The sequence below is a fragment of the Garra rufa genome, chromosome 15 (genome assembly GCF_049309525.1).
Source record: "Garra rufa chromosome 15, GarRuf1.0, whole genome shotgun sequence".
Taxonomy (NCBI): Eukaryota; Metazoa; Chordata; class Actinopteri; order Cypriniformes; family Cyprinidae; genus Garra; species Garra rufa.
Genome location: NC_133375.1, coordinates 25,068,871 through 25,085,417, shown reverse-complemented (window position 1 = coordinate 25,085,417; position 16,547 = coordinate 25,068,871). Strand labels below are relative to the sequence as shown.

Genomic DNA, 16,547 nt, shown 5'->3' with positions numbered 1-16,547 from the left:
GTGTTTTTTTTTTAATTCCTCAAAAATCATTATCACTTTCTCAAATCAGGCTTTTCTGAGATTTCTTTCTTTCGAGAGGGGCGGGGTGAGCAGGGCTCATTAGTATTTAAAGGGTCATCCACAGAAACGGCTCGCTATGAACAAAAAAGAATGTTTTTATTGTTTTCAAAAGAATGACTTCAACACTTTACCGATACTGCAGCTGTTATTTTATTCTTGAACATTTAATTATGATGATATCTACACTCTAAAAAAATGGATTTGAATTTAACGGTAAAAAACTGTAAAAATGCTACAGTAAAAACCTGTTAAATGGTCTTTAAATTTGATGGTTTTTTTTGGTTGAAATAACTCTTTCTTCTTAGTTTTGTACATTAGGGTTGTATGTTACATCTAAAGTTGTTAAATTAATGTTTAGCGCATTATTTCAGTTTCATGTGTTACCATGATGGTGTTTAGTGTTTGTGTGAATGGCACTGTGATGGGCTTTGGTTCATCATGTGACTTTTTCATCGACACCTGCTTTTGGTGGTTATCAGTGTATTACAAAGATGCAAAACAGATTTCAGTACTTCAAAATAATGTTACATCACCATTATATCAGTTATTACAATTGCAGTATTTACCTGTACATTTTACTAAAAGCCGTAAAATGTTACAGAATTTTTTTGTGTTTTATTTAAAAAAATAGTTACTCTTTACTCTGAAACCATTTGGGTATTTACGTCATGTGAAACACACAGGCTGACAATATGTGATGCAATAATTATAACTGCAAGTTTATTTTGGATGAATAGAGAACGTTCAATTATGAAACTATAGTTTGATGTTGAAATCGGGGAAAACCAGTTTTTGCAATCCAGTATTTTTTCAGGTAGCAACAGTTAAGACTCATCAGAATCTAGAAATGGTCTAAGAGCTAGGCAACATAAACACATGTGGTGATACCTGTCGTGTGTGATGTATTATGTAAGTATCGAATGGGATTTAAGGGACACTGGGTTAATCAAGGCTACTCAAATGAATTAAGACCACCACGTTCCATAAACTATACCAATAAATTCAGCAATGACATTTTATGGTACCCTCGTTTTGTCTTCTTCCTGGTCCTGGGTAGGCAGTTTGTTGACACAGGTCATGTTGATCTGACAGCAGGTCAGGTCATTTACTACAGAGTTCAGAGGAACAATCTTGTGTGTTAATTTTGCAAATTCTATGAACTGAAACACAAATTGAACTGATCATACAGGACAGTTATAGACTGTTAAACAGAAGTGAAACTTAAAAAGGGGGATCACATAGTTATCTTTTCTTCATACATCTTTAAATAGAAAATGACAGTTGTGTGTACAAAGTAAAATATGTTTTAGATAGATTGCTACTTTAATATTGACCACCATTTTTCCTGTTGTTGTTGTTACACTTCTATTTTACATTTTTTACATAAAACAAATGTTTTATACTGAATATTCTAATGACTATACCCTATATATCATTATCAATTTTGGCAGCAAAAATTAGACAAAAATATTGTTAGAGATATTTTTAGGGACATCTATTTTTCTTTTCAACATTTTGTTTTCATGTTTTCATAAGGTCGGTTTACAAACAGTTGTGTTGACACCACAGTGCATGATAAACAATCATCATGTATTTTATTTTTAATATTTTATTGTTGTATTTTTATGTTTTTTTATAGAAATGGTCAAAAATTATTTGGAATGTTACAATATTGTGGCATTTTATTATATTTCTACAATTATTTTGCTGTTTTTACTGGACAAAAATTCATAGAAATACCTTTTGATTACCTTCAACATTAGATGTAGCCCTGGATGTCCCCATATGCTGCCTTCCGCGCATGCAGCGCGATTTTATTCACGCTGGAAGGCAGCATGGAAACCATGGACCAAATTTTCACCTCAGATAGGGAACCAATCACAGAACGGGGAGGGAGCAGCAAGACGATGATGCCTTCTATGCGACTCACCGAAGCAGTTTGTTTATAACTATGGATCCAGCATGGCAACAAGTTATCATTCGATGCAGCCGTTCACATGTCGCGCCTAAAAACGCGTGGAAAACGCTAGGCGCGTCGCTTTCTCCTTTCCACACCGCTCTAGCTTGCGTATGGAAAGCGCGAGCGCGTTGCAACCGCGTCGCTTCCATTATGCGCGCGCATACCGCGCGTCTACATTTGAAATAACGAACTTTAGCTCGCAAAAGACGCGACATGTGAACGGCCCCTTAGATAGTGTTCTAAGTAGTTTAGAACGCAAGTTTATTTTGGAAAAAAGAGCAACTTTTGGCGTTAAACCATCGCTCTGTATACGTCATCCGGTATGATTGAAACGATTGGCTATGAGCTACGCGCAGGCGCATTTGATAGACATTCGTAAATAATCACAAATATTATAAATAATATTTGTGATAACAAAAGCTTTAAAGGGGAAAGCAGTGAAAAGTCAGAATGCATAATGCTATACTTAGCACATACTCACACAATAAGAAAAGCACAAAGACCATTCAGACAGATTATAATTTAATTACCATAACTAAGCCTTCAACAAATTCACAGCATATTGAAGATGAATTCATCCAGACATATGATTCCTGCCTAAGGACATTCCTTACAAAATATCTGTTGCATGTATACTAACATAAAGGTGATAAAACTAACTTTGTTTTTACTATCTAGTGTTACGGATGCCAAGGTAAACCAGTGATTCTGAGGTAGACCTTGTGCCACAGTGGATAATGTATGTTGGCATTTCTGGGGAAGCTGGATAACAGCGTTTTTGTGCAAAGTGCATGAGAGTGAAAAATGAAAATGACCAGAAAGGTGCTATGGCACTTGTTATCAATCTTCTTGTGCTATCCTGCTTTCCTTTTCAAGTTTTCCCCACCTTCATTTGTCTCTTTCTCACATTCTGTCCAGTGTTAAAAGTCTATGTTTTTGAAGTCGCTGGTGCAGCGATATCTATTGTCGCTGTACCTGGTGCAGACCAGATGTGGCAGGCAGGGGCAAGTGTGATGTTGTCTCTTGCCAGGGAAAGGAACCTGCAGGGAAGTCCAAACACAGAGAACTTTTTTGATCAGCGGTGCATTGATTAGGAAAACATAAACATTTTGTGTATATGTTTTTAGGTCTAACTGCTGCATTGACTTCATTTTAATTAAATCTTTTCAGCTGTGACAAAACTCCAAAGGCTTAAGTTTCTGTTAAAGGATCTTGTCGGTTTTACTAGTCATCAATGAGTCACAAACACCCTTCAAATCTGTTTCTCCTCGCCTTGTAACCTCAGCTGAATGGCAAAGCTTCTGTATCTCTGAATCAGTCTAAGACTGTCCAACAGAGTGATAAACAGCCCTGATCTGTGAGACGCTCGATCAATATCAGTTACACTTATCAGCAGATTCTTTTAAAGCCTTTCTCAGACATCTCTGGCAGTCACCCATGTTAATCCATGATCCGATCGGCTGTTTAAAAAGAGATTGCAATCTTGTTTCCAATTTTACTCACAGGGGAAGTTCACCCAAAAATGAACATTCTGTCATCATTTACTAATAAACGCATAAAAAGCATAAAAGAAGATATTTTGAGGAAGGAGAGTAACCAAGCAGTCGTTGGTTTTCATTAGGGTTGGGCCAATAGACGAGTCATAGTCCATCGCCGATGGCTAACAGACATAACGATGTTGAGCTGACATCGTATTTCCTCTCCTCACACCCCACGTCCCGAATCCAGCCGAATCCAAATACCGTGTTCGGAAAGGAAAATGACGTGAACTCCGGAATCCCCAAAGGGAATATATATGAGATGAGATATAAAAATCAATATTTTCAAAAAGTTTTTTTTTTTTTTCACTTTTAAGATTCCTGACCAAACATACTCCATATATAGTGTAGCTATTCACGATTAATCTGCAATGAACGTAACCAATGCCACTTAAATATTGAAACTTAAATATTTTTGCTGCTGAAAATGGTCAGTCAGTTAAATCACTGCTTTTATATTCCACAGGGGTTTCTGATGGCTGTATGTGAGTGTATGTGCGTATCTGTGTACCTTGTGGCTGTACGGGTGGCATTCGTCTCCTTCCAGCCCCTGTGGTGTGCACATACGCAGGCCTCTGAGCCACAGACTCACAGCACAGCACAGACCCACACCACACTGCACATCCCTGTCACATGCCTGACATACAAACAACACAACAACACAACATCAGTCACATATGGTATGGCATTCATTACATTTGTGACCCTGGACCACAAAACCAGTTATAAGGGCCAATTTAGAAAAATTATTAAGAATAGTTATATCTAAAAGCTTTTCATTGATGTATGGTTTGTTAGAACAGGACAATATTTTGCAGAAACACAACTATTTGAAAATCTGGAATCTGAAGTCAAAATAGTATAAGTAAATCGCCTGTAAAGTTGTCCAAATTAAGTTCATAGCAATCCATATTACTAATCAAAAATTAAGTTTTGATATATTTATGGTATGAAATGTAGAAAATATCTTCATGGAGCACTACTAATATTACTTGATAGCCTAATGATTTTTGGCATAAAAGAAAAATAGATAAATTTAACCCATACAATGTATTTTTGCCTATTGTTACAAATATACCCGTGCTACTTAAGACTGGTTTTGTGGTCCAGAGTCACATATAAGATCTTGCTCTGGCTTTTATTAATTTGTACAAAGAGAGAGGATAATTTGTACAAAACGATAGAGTTTTTGCTTGTCCACATTATCATTAAACATCCTATCGGGATTTGATTTATAAATACATTTTAATAATGCTTCTCTCTGTTTTTTTCTATGATTTTTTCCAGAACGATCAAAACCTGTGACAGTCAAACAAGCTCAGGTGTCTCATTAAAAAGAGAGGAAGCTACTTTCTTGGTAAGTCTCTTTTCACACACCCCTGTGAGAAATGATATGATCAATAAAAATGACATTTTTTGCAGTACAAACACTGTTTTTGCTTAAGTGAATTAGTGCAATAGTAATATTTAATATTCTGCATGAAATGACAATGCTAAGTGACATCAAGTTAAATATGATTTAAATTGGGGATGGTAACCGAGGATGTTAATGATGGGGCTGAGAAAGTATAAAAAGCAAAAAAAAAAAAAAAAAAAAAAAGGATGGGCAACGAAAAAAAAAAAAATGTGATAGAAATGCAAAATTGATTAGGCATTATGTGCAAAAATATGGCAAACAATTTTATTTTAAATTAGAATTTTTTTTAATACAATTCATTTTAATTTGACGTATATTTGGCATATAATCAAACATGCTTTTTAAACAATTACAAGCAAAACGAAGGCAAATCATAAATAAACTGAATCCATTTTAGAGATAAGCAAACCTCCCTCTTACTTTTTTAATTTTTAGTTAGCAAAGTTAATTATGAAAACCAACTGAATGCTGTTGATTATGTATAATTGCATAAATTAATGATCATTTAAATAATAATTAAAAAAAACCCTGTTAAACTGAAAATGAATAAAAGTAAATACTGTAAGATGATTTGTCAGACTTACCCCTGTGATGACAGCACATCTGCACCAGCTCAGGGACAGCAGGAGCACGGACAGAATCAACACCCTGCTCATAGCAGCAACGGGACACACACACACTACTAAACACTAAGAGCTTGATCGTTCTTTCTGTGTGTGTGTCGTTCTAATTCTCCTTATTAATCTCTATTCTATCCTGTTGAGCTTCCAGAGGATTTTGTATGGCCCTGAGATGATTTCACTTCTCTGCTGTTCTTGTCCTCCTGTCTCAGAGTGTGGAGTCTTTGGTAACTTCTGAAATCAGGTCTGAGGTCTGGCTCTGTCTCTCTCTTTCTTTCTCCATTTCTCTTTCTCTTTATCTCCCCTCGCCCCTCTCTTCCCTCACCCCACACCTCCGCAGGGACTTCGTCATCTCTTTCTGTATGACGCTAGACCGGATGATGGAAAAGAGACCTTGCTGGACGTTTCACTTCAAGCCAATCCTTCCTAATGACACCAGCTACAGTAGCACATTTTCATTGGATTTGTGTGGTGATAAATCAGCTGAGTTAAATTTAGAACAGCATTTTATTTGTCTTACATGCCCCCAAAGCCCCATCAATAAGGCTTAAGTACTCCTTCACTGAAACCTGAAATGTCTTCATATTGTCAACTCATTTTATCTGGGATATCATTTAAAATAATAATAAATTAAAGTCGCACAGCTGATATATGAGTGGAAAAAGGTCTACGAAGCACATTTATTCTGGTATTAGTGTCATCCACACTAATTTATGAGAGTAAACCAGTCACAAAGTCGCATGGGTATATTTGTACCAATAACCAACAATAGAGCAATAATTGTATAGGTCAAAATTATTGATTTTTCTTTAAAGCTAAAAAACATTAGGATATTAGATGAAGATCATGTTCCATGAAGATATTTAGTAAATTTCCTATCGTAAATATATCAAAACTTCATTTTTGATTAGTAATATGCATTGCTAAGAACTTCATTTGGACAACTGTTTTTATTTTTTGCACCCTCAGATTCCAGATTTTCAAATATTTCCAGATTTTCCAATATATTCCAAATATTGTCCTATCCTAACAAGCAAAACATCAATGATAAGCTTATTTATTCATCTTTCAGATGATGTATAAATCTCAAAATATATATTGTAATCAGTGAAGCTCAATTAAATATTTTTTTAAATTAAATATATATTTAGTTTCAGCCTTCCTATACCAAAATACGAAAATTTCAAAATGTATTATTGTATTTCAAGGGCAAAAAAAAAAAAAAAAAATCCAATCTTCCAGTAGCATATGTTAAATTTATTAATATATATACTATATATGTATATATATATATATATATATATATAATTCTAATATGTTCCTTGCTTATTTGTATTACAATGTGTTACACATGGGTTATAAACAAATATATAGTTTTTCTTTGTAACATATTTTTAAATGCTTTTAAAAATATATATTTATGTTTTTAAAATATATTTATAATAATATTCTAAAGAAATGATTGAAATTCTATTAAAATATGTGACCCTATACTGCATGGGTACACTCTTAAAAAGGATGTGTTAAAAACAACACAGCCTGTGTTGTTTCTTAACACACCTTTGTGTCTAGTTAAGGACAACACATTTTGTGTTAGTTTTAACTCAACCAGTGTGTTATTCCAGCTAACACAGAAAATGTGTTGTTTTTTTCTACACACTATTGTGTTATAAATACACAATTTGTGTCAATTATGTGTTATTTTTTACCAAATTTTTGTATGCAATAAAGACACTGCAAACTAATGTATAGTTTAAACACAATTTATTAAACCTGCTACTAACAATTACATAAAAACTCAAAAAGGTTAAAAAAGAGAGGTAAAACAATCAATACAGTCATTTCAACATATAATTGTTCCTTGAGTGAAAAGTTGTTAATGGTTTATAAAGTTTGTACTTTAAAAAAAAATGTGGTATTTGACAACCTCTTAAGCATTAGTCGTTTTATTTACATATTTTTATCAGCATACAAGTGATGGTGAGGGTCGTGAGATGAAGTCTCTCGTTTGTCTCTGTCATGTCAGTAACTGCCACAAGCACTTCAGGAGTGTCTTCCATTCAAAGCTGCAAGAGTAAAATAAAGATACTTTTGTTATTTATAGGCTACACATAGCGAATATTGTAAAATAGCGATAGCTAAAAAGGCAAGAAAAGCTTTAGCACTAGAGATTATGTTAGCGTCTTAGGGCAATTTGCACAATACATGTCACAACGAAGCTGTTCATTTTCAAAGAGAAAGACGCGACGAACCAATGCATTTTCTCATTAGCACTACAACGTGTCAATGATGAATTAAAAGCGATTATGGTCACAATTAATCTAACAAAAGAAACCATAAAGCTTGTTAAAATAAGCTCCCACCGTCGTGATGCGCCGCAGGCGCAGCTCGCATCGGCATTCGTGAGGCAATTTTACCACGTAAGTTATACTATATGTGCCAAATGCCCCTCGACCGTCTCCAAACGATCACAAAAGACATTTTAAAAACGTATAATGGCAAATACAAACATTTCTTACCTTCACACATCGAAGTTATGTCCTGACGATGAAAACTTGCAGCACGAGGAAATTAGCTTGTCTCTGTAGAATAACGGCTCATGAAGTGAGGCAAGCAGCAATGTGATTGGCTGATATTTAACACATATTGTGTTGGACACACTGTGTTGGATATTTTATTTTTTATTTTTCGTTTTTAACACACATTTAACACAAAGTAACACAAAATGTGCTAAAATAGACATAACACAAACAATGTGTAAAAAATTAACACATCCTTTTTGAGAGTGTATATTTGAAGCAATAGCTAACAATATATTGTATAGGTTAAAATTATTGATTTTTCTTTTGTGCCAAAAATCATTAGGATATTACATAAAGATCATGTTCAATGAAGATATTTTGTAAATTTCCCACCGTAAATATATCAAAACTTAATTTTTAATTAGTAATATGCATGGCTAAGAACTTCATTTGGACAACTTTTTTAGATTTGTTTGAACCTTCAGATTCCAGATTTCCAAATAGTTGTATCTCAACCAAATATTGTCATATCCTAACAAAAGCTTATTTATTCAGCTTCCAGATGATGTATAAATCTCAATTTTTGTTTTTATTTTTGGTTAAATTGACCCTTATGACTGGTTTTGTGGTCCAGGGTCATATATACATATATTTTGGCCATTTTTCCCCTGCAGTAAGGGTAATTTTACAAGATTTTTTGTAATAGTAGTATTTGCAGTATGACTACCTAATTTATTAAACTATGCAACTTTTAAAAGAATATTTTAGGTACATGGCAGAATTTGTAATGATGTAAGAGCTGTGAGAAGTCTGAAAATATATTTCCAAACTGATTTACACATTATCAAAATGTAATAGTTTTCCACCTTCATTATCCAATATCCTATATGCATCCGGTTTTACGCACAGCTTGTTAAAGTAATTTCATTTTTGTCCCCCGGTTCCCTCATTCACTTCTCCACTAGGCGCTTGTTCATTTTACAGGAGTCCACGAGCCATAATTATCACCTTCTCATTTGAATCATTAAGATTCATCGCCCTTTACCACGCCAAAGTAATGTCAGACTTGCAGCCAAGTTTCAGAGTGCCAACACAAGTCAAGTAAGTTCATAGGAAATGAGTCATCCGCGCAAGAAGAGAGAAACGTTTATTTTTGCTTCCTGACAATATAATGCAGCTCGCAGGTAAATCACAACAAATTAAGCACTTGTCAATTTATTTGAGACGTTTAAGCCTACAGTCACTTCATGACATAATATGCACTGTCACTCACTGACAATTTCCTACTTACAAGTCTTAAATGTGCCAATCAGCCACAGACGGTTAAACGCATTCGACATCATGTCCTCTCAAGCCTGAAAACTTCCTTGACGCAGCAGTAACAAGAGTAATTACATCTCATCATGGACACACATGCCCTGTACTCACTACAAACAGTATGTTTCTCATGAGGGAACTCTTTAAAAATAAGGACTCTCATGTCAAGTTCAATCCGGTCTTGTGTTTCTGCTTTTGTCGCTGGAAGGTCATCGGAAGGCCTACACGGCATCAGTGCCTGCAGAACTTCACACAAAGCTCTGCAGTTTTATATAGAGTTGGAACGCCTCCCATTCATAAAAGCTGTTTGCATGTTTGTTTATAAGTATTTTAATTGTGCTTTCAGCTAACAGTACATTTAAAGGGATAGTTAACCCAAAAATGAAAATTCTGTCAGTAAGTACTCACTCCCATGTTGTAAGCAGTAAGATTTTTGTTTATCTTTGAAACACAAATTTAGATATTTTTGAAGAAATCTAAGAGTTCCCTCCATAAACAGCAATGCAACTACCATGTTCAAGGCCAAGAAAAGTAGTAAGGACATTGATAAAATAGTCCATGTGGCACCAGTGGTTCAATCGTAATTTTATGAAGCTACAAAATGCTTCTTGTGCGCAAAGAAAAAAAATCCAAAGAAAGCTCTAGGATTTCATGAAAAATATCTTAATTTGTGCTCTGAAGACAAACAAAGGTCTTACAGGTTTGGAATGACATGAGGTTGAGTAATTAACGAACAAATTTTTCTTTAGAAATACAATTATGACGTTTTACGTGGTCTTGCAACTTATAAAGACTGGTACGCTCTTTTCATCAGCATCAGAAGCAAATGAAAATGTAGATATAGCCTGTATAAACTGCTGATCATCAAAGCCCTTGGGATGGAGATATGTGATGAAACGCAGCTATACAGAATCAATGAGCTTACTTGAAATTATAGCTAAATAAAATATCCGACTTGACGGCAGTTGGTGTGAAGGATAGCGGGCTGGAAAATGTCAGTCCTATCTGTTGGGATTTGATTTACGCTTAGCGAGAGCATGAAAATGCCATTGGTTAGTCAGCAGTGCATTACTTGACTGCAGTGAAAGTGATGGATGTCACTGACGCCCAGGCCACGTAATTACATTGCAACTTTTTGCCCCGTCAGCAGACCAACTTGGCTCTAACTGCACAGGACTGGGCAGAAATCATCAAGCGTTGCCGGCAGGGGAGAACCCAAGTTAGCTAAAAGAGCCTGAAAGCTGTTAAGCATAACTTCATAATAAATGTAGTGTGAAAACTGAGCCAAAAAAGGAGAGAAAATAGTTGTTCAAATTAAATTAAATTTTTAATTTAATTAAAGTATTAATATATGTAATTTGTTTAGATTTACTTATGCAGCACATGCTAATAACTTGGCACAATACGCCCATTAACACGTCTGTTTTTTCCTATAGCAGTAGTATATCAACAGGACCTCAAATCAAAAATGTGATTTCCATAAATAAAAAGTTGCACGCATTCTGGAAACATTATCCTGTTCGGATGGGCTCTAGAAGGATAGAAATGGCCGATGTTGCTCTGCTCCATTCTATTTGCATGTATTATTGAAGTCAAAAGTTTACATACACCTTGCAGATTCTGCAAAATGATAATTATTTTTACCAAAATAAGAAGGATCATAGAAAATGCTTGTTATTTTTTATTTGGCCACCTGACCTGAATAAGATATTTCACATAAAATACATTTACATGTAGTCCACAAAAGAAAATAACAGTTGAATTTATAAAAATTACCCCGTTCAAAAGTTTACATACACTTGATTCTTAACACTGTGTTGCTGTTTTAGTGATACTTCATGAGTCCCTTGTTTGTCCAGACCAGTTAAACTGCCCACAGTTATTTCGAAAAATTCTTTAGGTCCCACAAATACTGTGGTTTTTCAGCAGTTTTGTGTATTTGAACCCTTTCCAACAAAGACTGTATGATTTTGAGATCCATCTTTTCACACTGAGGACAACTGAGGGACTTGTGACTATTATAGAAGGTTCAAACGCTTACTGATGCTTCTGAAGTAAACACAATGCATTAAAAGCCGGGGGATGAAAACATTTTGAATTTGAAGATCAGTGTAAATTGCACTTATTTTGTCTTCTGGGAAACATATAAATATCTTCTGTAGCTTCTAAAAGGCCGTATTAAATGAAGAAAATAAAAAGATATTGAGGCAAAATAAAAGATAGCTCTGTGAAAGTTTACATCCCTGGTTTTTAATGGATTGTTTTTCCTTCTGGAAAAAAACACATAGGCCTATAAACATAATACATATGTATACTTCAAAAACGGAATAAACAAGCTTTCCATTGATGTATGGTTTGTTAGGATAGGACACTATTTGGCTGAGATTGTCTTTGTCAGAACTGATTCTTAAAACAGGCTCACAAATAACAAAAGAGAGTGCCTCACTATCACAAGTTCAAAATGGACAAGACAGCACTGGTTTCTGATAAAGAACCTCTGTTCAAATACAATTGATGGTGAGGAACAGGACTGGCCTTTTATTCTGCTTTTGGCCAGAGCATGGGGTCGTCTAGAGAGATATCAACAGTGGATATTTGCACATTCCCCTGGGAGTTCTCATTGACAATGACACCTAAATGTTAACTGGATGTATTTGCCCTTTAAAGAATTTTTAAAGAATTCTTTAGGAATGTATTATTTATAAAAAGGAAGTAGAGAAAGAAAAAGATGTTGATCTAGCCACTGAATCATATGTGATCATCTGCTAAATAACAATAGCTACAGTGCTGCAGACATGACGTCAAAACTCGTTGTGGGTTCCCTCACGATTTTCCTTTGGGTTTTTATAATGGGGTTATTCAATTTATGAATAAAACATGGTCTGTCAAAAATATAAATTGACAATACTTGGATGTCAATTTATATTTCTGGGTTTTGACGTCATGACTGCAGCACTCTATAGCCCTGCAGGAGCATCCGTCTTAAGATGGTTGCTGTGTTTTAATACATTGTTGGTTTGTGGTTCAAGCTGGTAATGAGCTCATTTCGATCCAGCAACAGCTAAGCTATCAGCTCGTTAGCTCTCCTGTCTTATATCTGTTAACCAACACCAAAATGTTTATTTAACCTAAAACCCATCATGCAATACAGGGAAAACCAGGGGTGTCAAACTCCAATTTCTGGCAGCCCTGCAGAGTTTTGTTGCAACCAATGGTAGCATTCAAATAAACCTGAAGGATTAGTTGGATCAAGTGTGTTTAATTAGGGTTGAATCTAAACTCTGCAGGGCTCTGGCACTCCATCAATTGAGTCGGACACCCCTGGGCTACACGAAGAAGGTTTAGCTGCTAACAGTTTTTTCTTATTTACTGACAAGTCTAGACTTCGAGCTAGATGGCGCTAAATCATTTTCGCTTTTAGTATTTTTTCCTTAGAGGGCGCCGTAGTGTTAGAGTCGCGTGTTAGAATGTCAGCTGACATCCCGGAAGTTGTGGAAATAATAAATATCGCGGACACTCTCTGAACTATATAGCATTTGCTGTTATTTTAAGAACATTATTTAGGTTGCTGTTATGGAGGGTGCCCTGGAGCAGCATCTTGACGATACGTACGTTAAAATGTATCGTTCTTTTCCTAGCACATATACGTTACTTATTTTAGGTGTTGCTTTACTAATCTGTTTTCTTCCACTAGAATGAAAAATCCTGCCATTGTTGGGGTTTTGTGCACTGACGCTCAAGGCCATAATCTAGGATGTAAGTGTCATTCTGTTTTATTTATCCACTAGGTCATGATGACAGTGTTACTTGTGCATTTCTTTTCTTGTTTAGCAAAAAAAATATAGACTGCCGTTCAAAAGTTTAGGATCAGTAAGATTTGTAATGTTTTTTTGAAAAAGAATTCGCTTCTGCTCATCAAGGCTGCGTTTATTTGATTTAAATACAGAAAAAAAGAGTAATATTGTGAAATGTTTTTGCAGTTTAAAATATACTTTAAAATAGAACTTATTTCTGTGATGCATTTTTCAGCATCATTACGCCAGTGTCACATGATCCTTCAGAAATCTAATATGAAATCTAATCTAATTCTAATATGCTGATTTATTATCAATGTTGGAAACGGTTGTGCTGCTTTTTTATTTTTTTACTTTCTTTATTTTTTTTTTGTAACCTGTGATACTTTTTAGGATTATTTTATGAATAAGCCATTAAAAAGAACAGCATTTATTTAAAATAGAAATCGTTTCTATTTTGTAGTGTAAAATGTACACTACTGTTCCAAATTTGCTGTCTGTAATTAATTTTTAAAGAAATGAGTACTTTTATTCAGCAAGGATGTTTTCAATTGATAAAAAAGTGATAGATTATATTGTTAGAAATGATTTCTGTTTTGAATAAATGCTGTTCTTTTTACCCTTTTATTAATCAAAGAATTCTGAAAAAAAAAAAAAAAGTATCACAGTATCCCAAACAAATTGTAAGCAGCACAACTGTTTTCAACATTGATAATAAATCAGCATATTAGAATGCTTTCTGAAGAATCATGTGACACTGAAGACTGGAGTAATGGCTGATGAAAATTCAGCTTTGCATCAAAGAAATAATTTATATTTTAAAGTATATTAAAATTGAAAACTGTTATTTTAAATTGCATTAATATTTCTGCATTTTTGATCAAATAAATGGAACTTTGATGAGCATAAGAGACCTCTTTAAAAAACATTAAAAATCTTTTGAGTGGCACTGTAGATAAATGCTTTAATTGTGGTTCAGTTCATTTACTTTCATAAAACTGGGGATGTTATTACTCAAAATAAAAACTATTACTCAAAAAAAAAATTATGTGTGTATTTGTATAGATTTATGTTACTTAAAAAAAAGTAAAATCTTTAAATAAATCTTAAACCAAATGAAAACAAGAAACTTAAATGTTTCAGTCGAGGCCCTTAAAACGGAAGTAAAACTAAAACAGATTATGGAAAATGTACAAATAATAACTAATTACAAATATTAATGAAAACTACAATAGTGTAATGATTAATACTGAAATAACACCACTTTTATTTTTCTTTGTTTCACCAATGAAGCAAGAATAATAAGACCAGTGACCGTGTTTTTTTTTTTTTTTTTTTTTTTTTAATGTCCAAAACAATATACGGTTACAGAATTTTGCTTTCATAAGGGTGTTCTTGAATGTTTGAAATCTTTTTCATTGCTTACCATAATTTGGGGATAACCCATGTACTGTAACTGGCAACTACTTTAATATTTCAATCTCAGGCCGTGGCTCGCTTTCTGATGAACATGGAGGAATTGTGTCTGTGCTGGCCAGGCAAGCTGCTTCTCTAACCAAAGACCCCACTGACTCTCCTACTGTGTGTCTGGAGTCTGACTCCGGGTAAGAAGTTACTTGACAAACATCTGCCTAGTTTCTGGGACCTTGGTTAAGCTAAATTTTAAGAGACAACAAAATTTTAAGAAAAAAGAAACTACAGAACTTAACTGTTTAGTACCTTCATTTAAAAAAAAAAAATTCAGGGACGTAGCAATTATTAGAACTGAGGGCATATTCTTCGAAGTGCCCCTTAGCCACACGCAAAGTTTATTATAACATGACTTATAATAAATATTACTGCCATATTAAATGGGACCTTTAATGTAATTCTGTCATTGCAGGAACATTTTGGTGAGAACACATGGATCAATTACACTGGCTGTACATAAGATGGCATCATAAATTCAGTTTGTTTCTATTTGTCAGATATTGAATGTGTGCAGTGTTTTTAAACATCATTACTTTGAGTTTGAAAAGCTTCAACGATCTATTGTCAGCAACATACAAGTTTAATGATTGGCTGAGATCATGTCTTCCATCATATCGGAACCCATCGGATATTTGTGTACATGGTTAATCAATCATTTCTTTTCCAATATTTGTACTTTCTTTCAAGCATACTCCACAGTTTAGATGTGTTTACTGCTTTCTGTTGGGTCAAACTTTGTGTCTGAGTTAATAAATTGTGTTATTTAAGGAAACTAATTCTGACTTGGAGCCTAAATTTGCACATTTGTGAGGGGTGTTTTAGTTGAAGTACAATAATGTGTTCAGAAGGGGGCAGTAGGTGTAAAAAGTTTTGCATGAAACGGAATCCTGAAGATAATCGCAATGATTTTCTATTCATTAAGTACCTCACAGAGAACAGTTCAATGGATCATTGTGGGTTATAGTTCATGTGCATGAATAACAATTGGAAATTATTTTGGTTGACACAAGTGAGTTTTTTTTCCCCCAATATGCTTCTTAATTGTCAATCATAAAAGTCAGTTTTGTCAAACAGACAGTGTTTAAAATAAGGTAACTATTAATATTGTTTTATTTTACGAATACTAGACATATACTATCCTTATTTGTACGTTTTGATTTGTTGTATGCATATAGAAAATGCTGAGAATTTTCATTTGTCTTTTTAAAACAAATTCTTCAACAAAACAGACAAGAGGTCAAATAAAATAACAAGGCAACTAGTGCTGAATCACCTGGGTCACCTGGCCTGTCATGGAGCGACGAAATCATCAGTTTTTGTTCTATTATTTGATGTACTGTACCTGTAAATGTACTATTTGTCACTCATAATGTTTAGTAGATGATGTGAAGGTGTCATTGTTTTCAAGCACAAAAACAGCACTGAGGTATAATCGTCATCAGCAAGTCTGGGTCAACCTACAAACCGTATATGTGGAAAGTCTGGGTGTTCTTTAAACAGCAGATAAATGTTTTCCAAGTATGGTTACAATTTTAGAATCCAGCAGGTGTGTTTATAGAAGGTTTGAGGCCACAATGAGTCCTGCAGTGAAAAAGGTCACTGTGTAACACGTGCAATGCAATGTTTTACCTGGGATTACAGTATCAATCTTTTAGCACAATCTGTCATTCATTATTGTCTATTTACCTGTGTTTTTCTAAACCTCAAAATTGAACCTGCGTTTAAAGTTTTAGGGGCCTGAGCATCTCACGTGAGTCCCTTTTATGGTTTTTCCCCCACATCTGAATACCTAAAAAAATGTATTTGCCCCTGAAGCAGTTACAGTGTAGGGCTTTGACCTCTTTCAAAT

At 34.4% G+C, this 16,547-nt stretch overlaps 2 protein-coding genes across 2 annotated transcripts; one reads left to right on the top strand and one right to left on the bottom strand.

Annotated features, from left to right (window-relative positions):
• Positions 1–2,573: 2,573 nt before the first annotated feature.
• prok1 (prokineticin 1) lies at positions 2,574–5,810 on the bottom strand. Its single transcript, XM_073819919.1, has 3 exons — positions 5,560–5,810; positions 4,070–4,195; positions 2,574–3,060 (listed from the first exon to the last, which is right to left on the bottom strand). The coding sequence occupies exons 1-3, from the start codon at positions 5,629–5,631 to the stop codon at positions 2,941–2,943; spliced, it is 318 nt and encodes a 105-aa protein (XP_073676020.1). The 5' UTR covers positions 5,632–5,810; the 3' UTR covers positions 2,574–2,940.
• A 7,092-nt stretch (positions 5,811–12,902) lies between these two features.
• lamtor5 (late endosomal/lysosomal adaptor, MAPK and MTOR activator 5) lies at positions 12,903–15,474 on the top strand. The gene is made up of 4 exons (XM_073819670.1): positions 12,903–13,042; positions 13,129–13,190; positions 14,715–14,832; positions 15,111–15,474. Exons 1-4 carry the CDS (start codon positions 13,008–13,010, stop codon positions 15,169–15,171), a joined length of 276 nt encoding a protein of 91 aa, XP_073675771.1. The 5' UTR covers positions 12,903–13,007; the 3' UTR covers positions 15,172–15,474.
• The last annotated feature ends 1,073 nt before the right edge of the window (positions 15,475–16,547 follow it).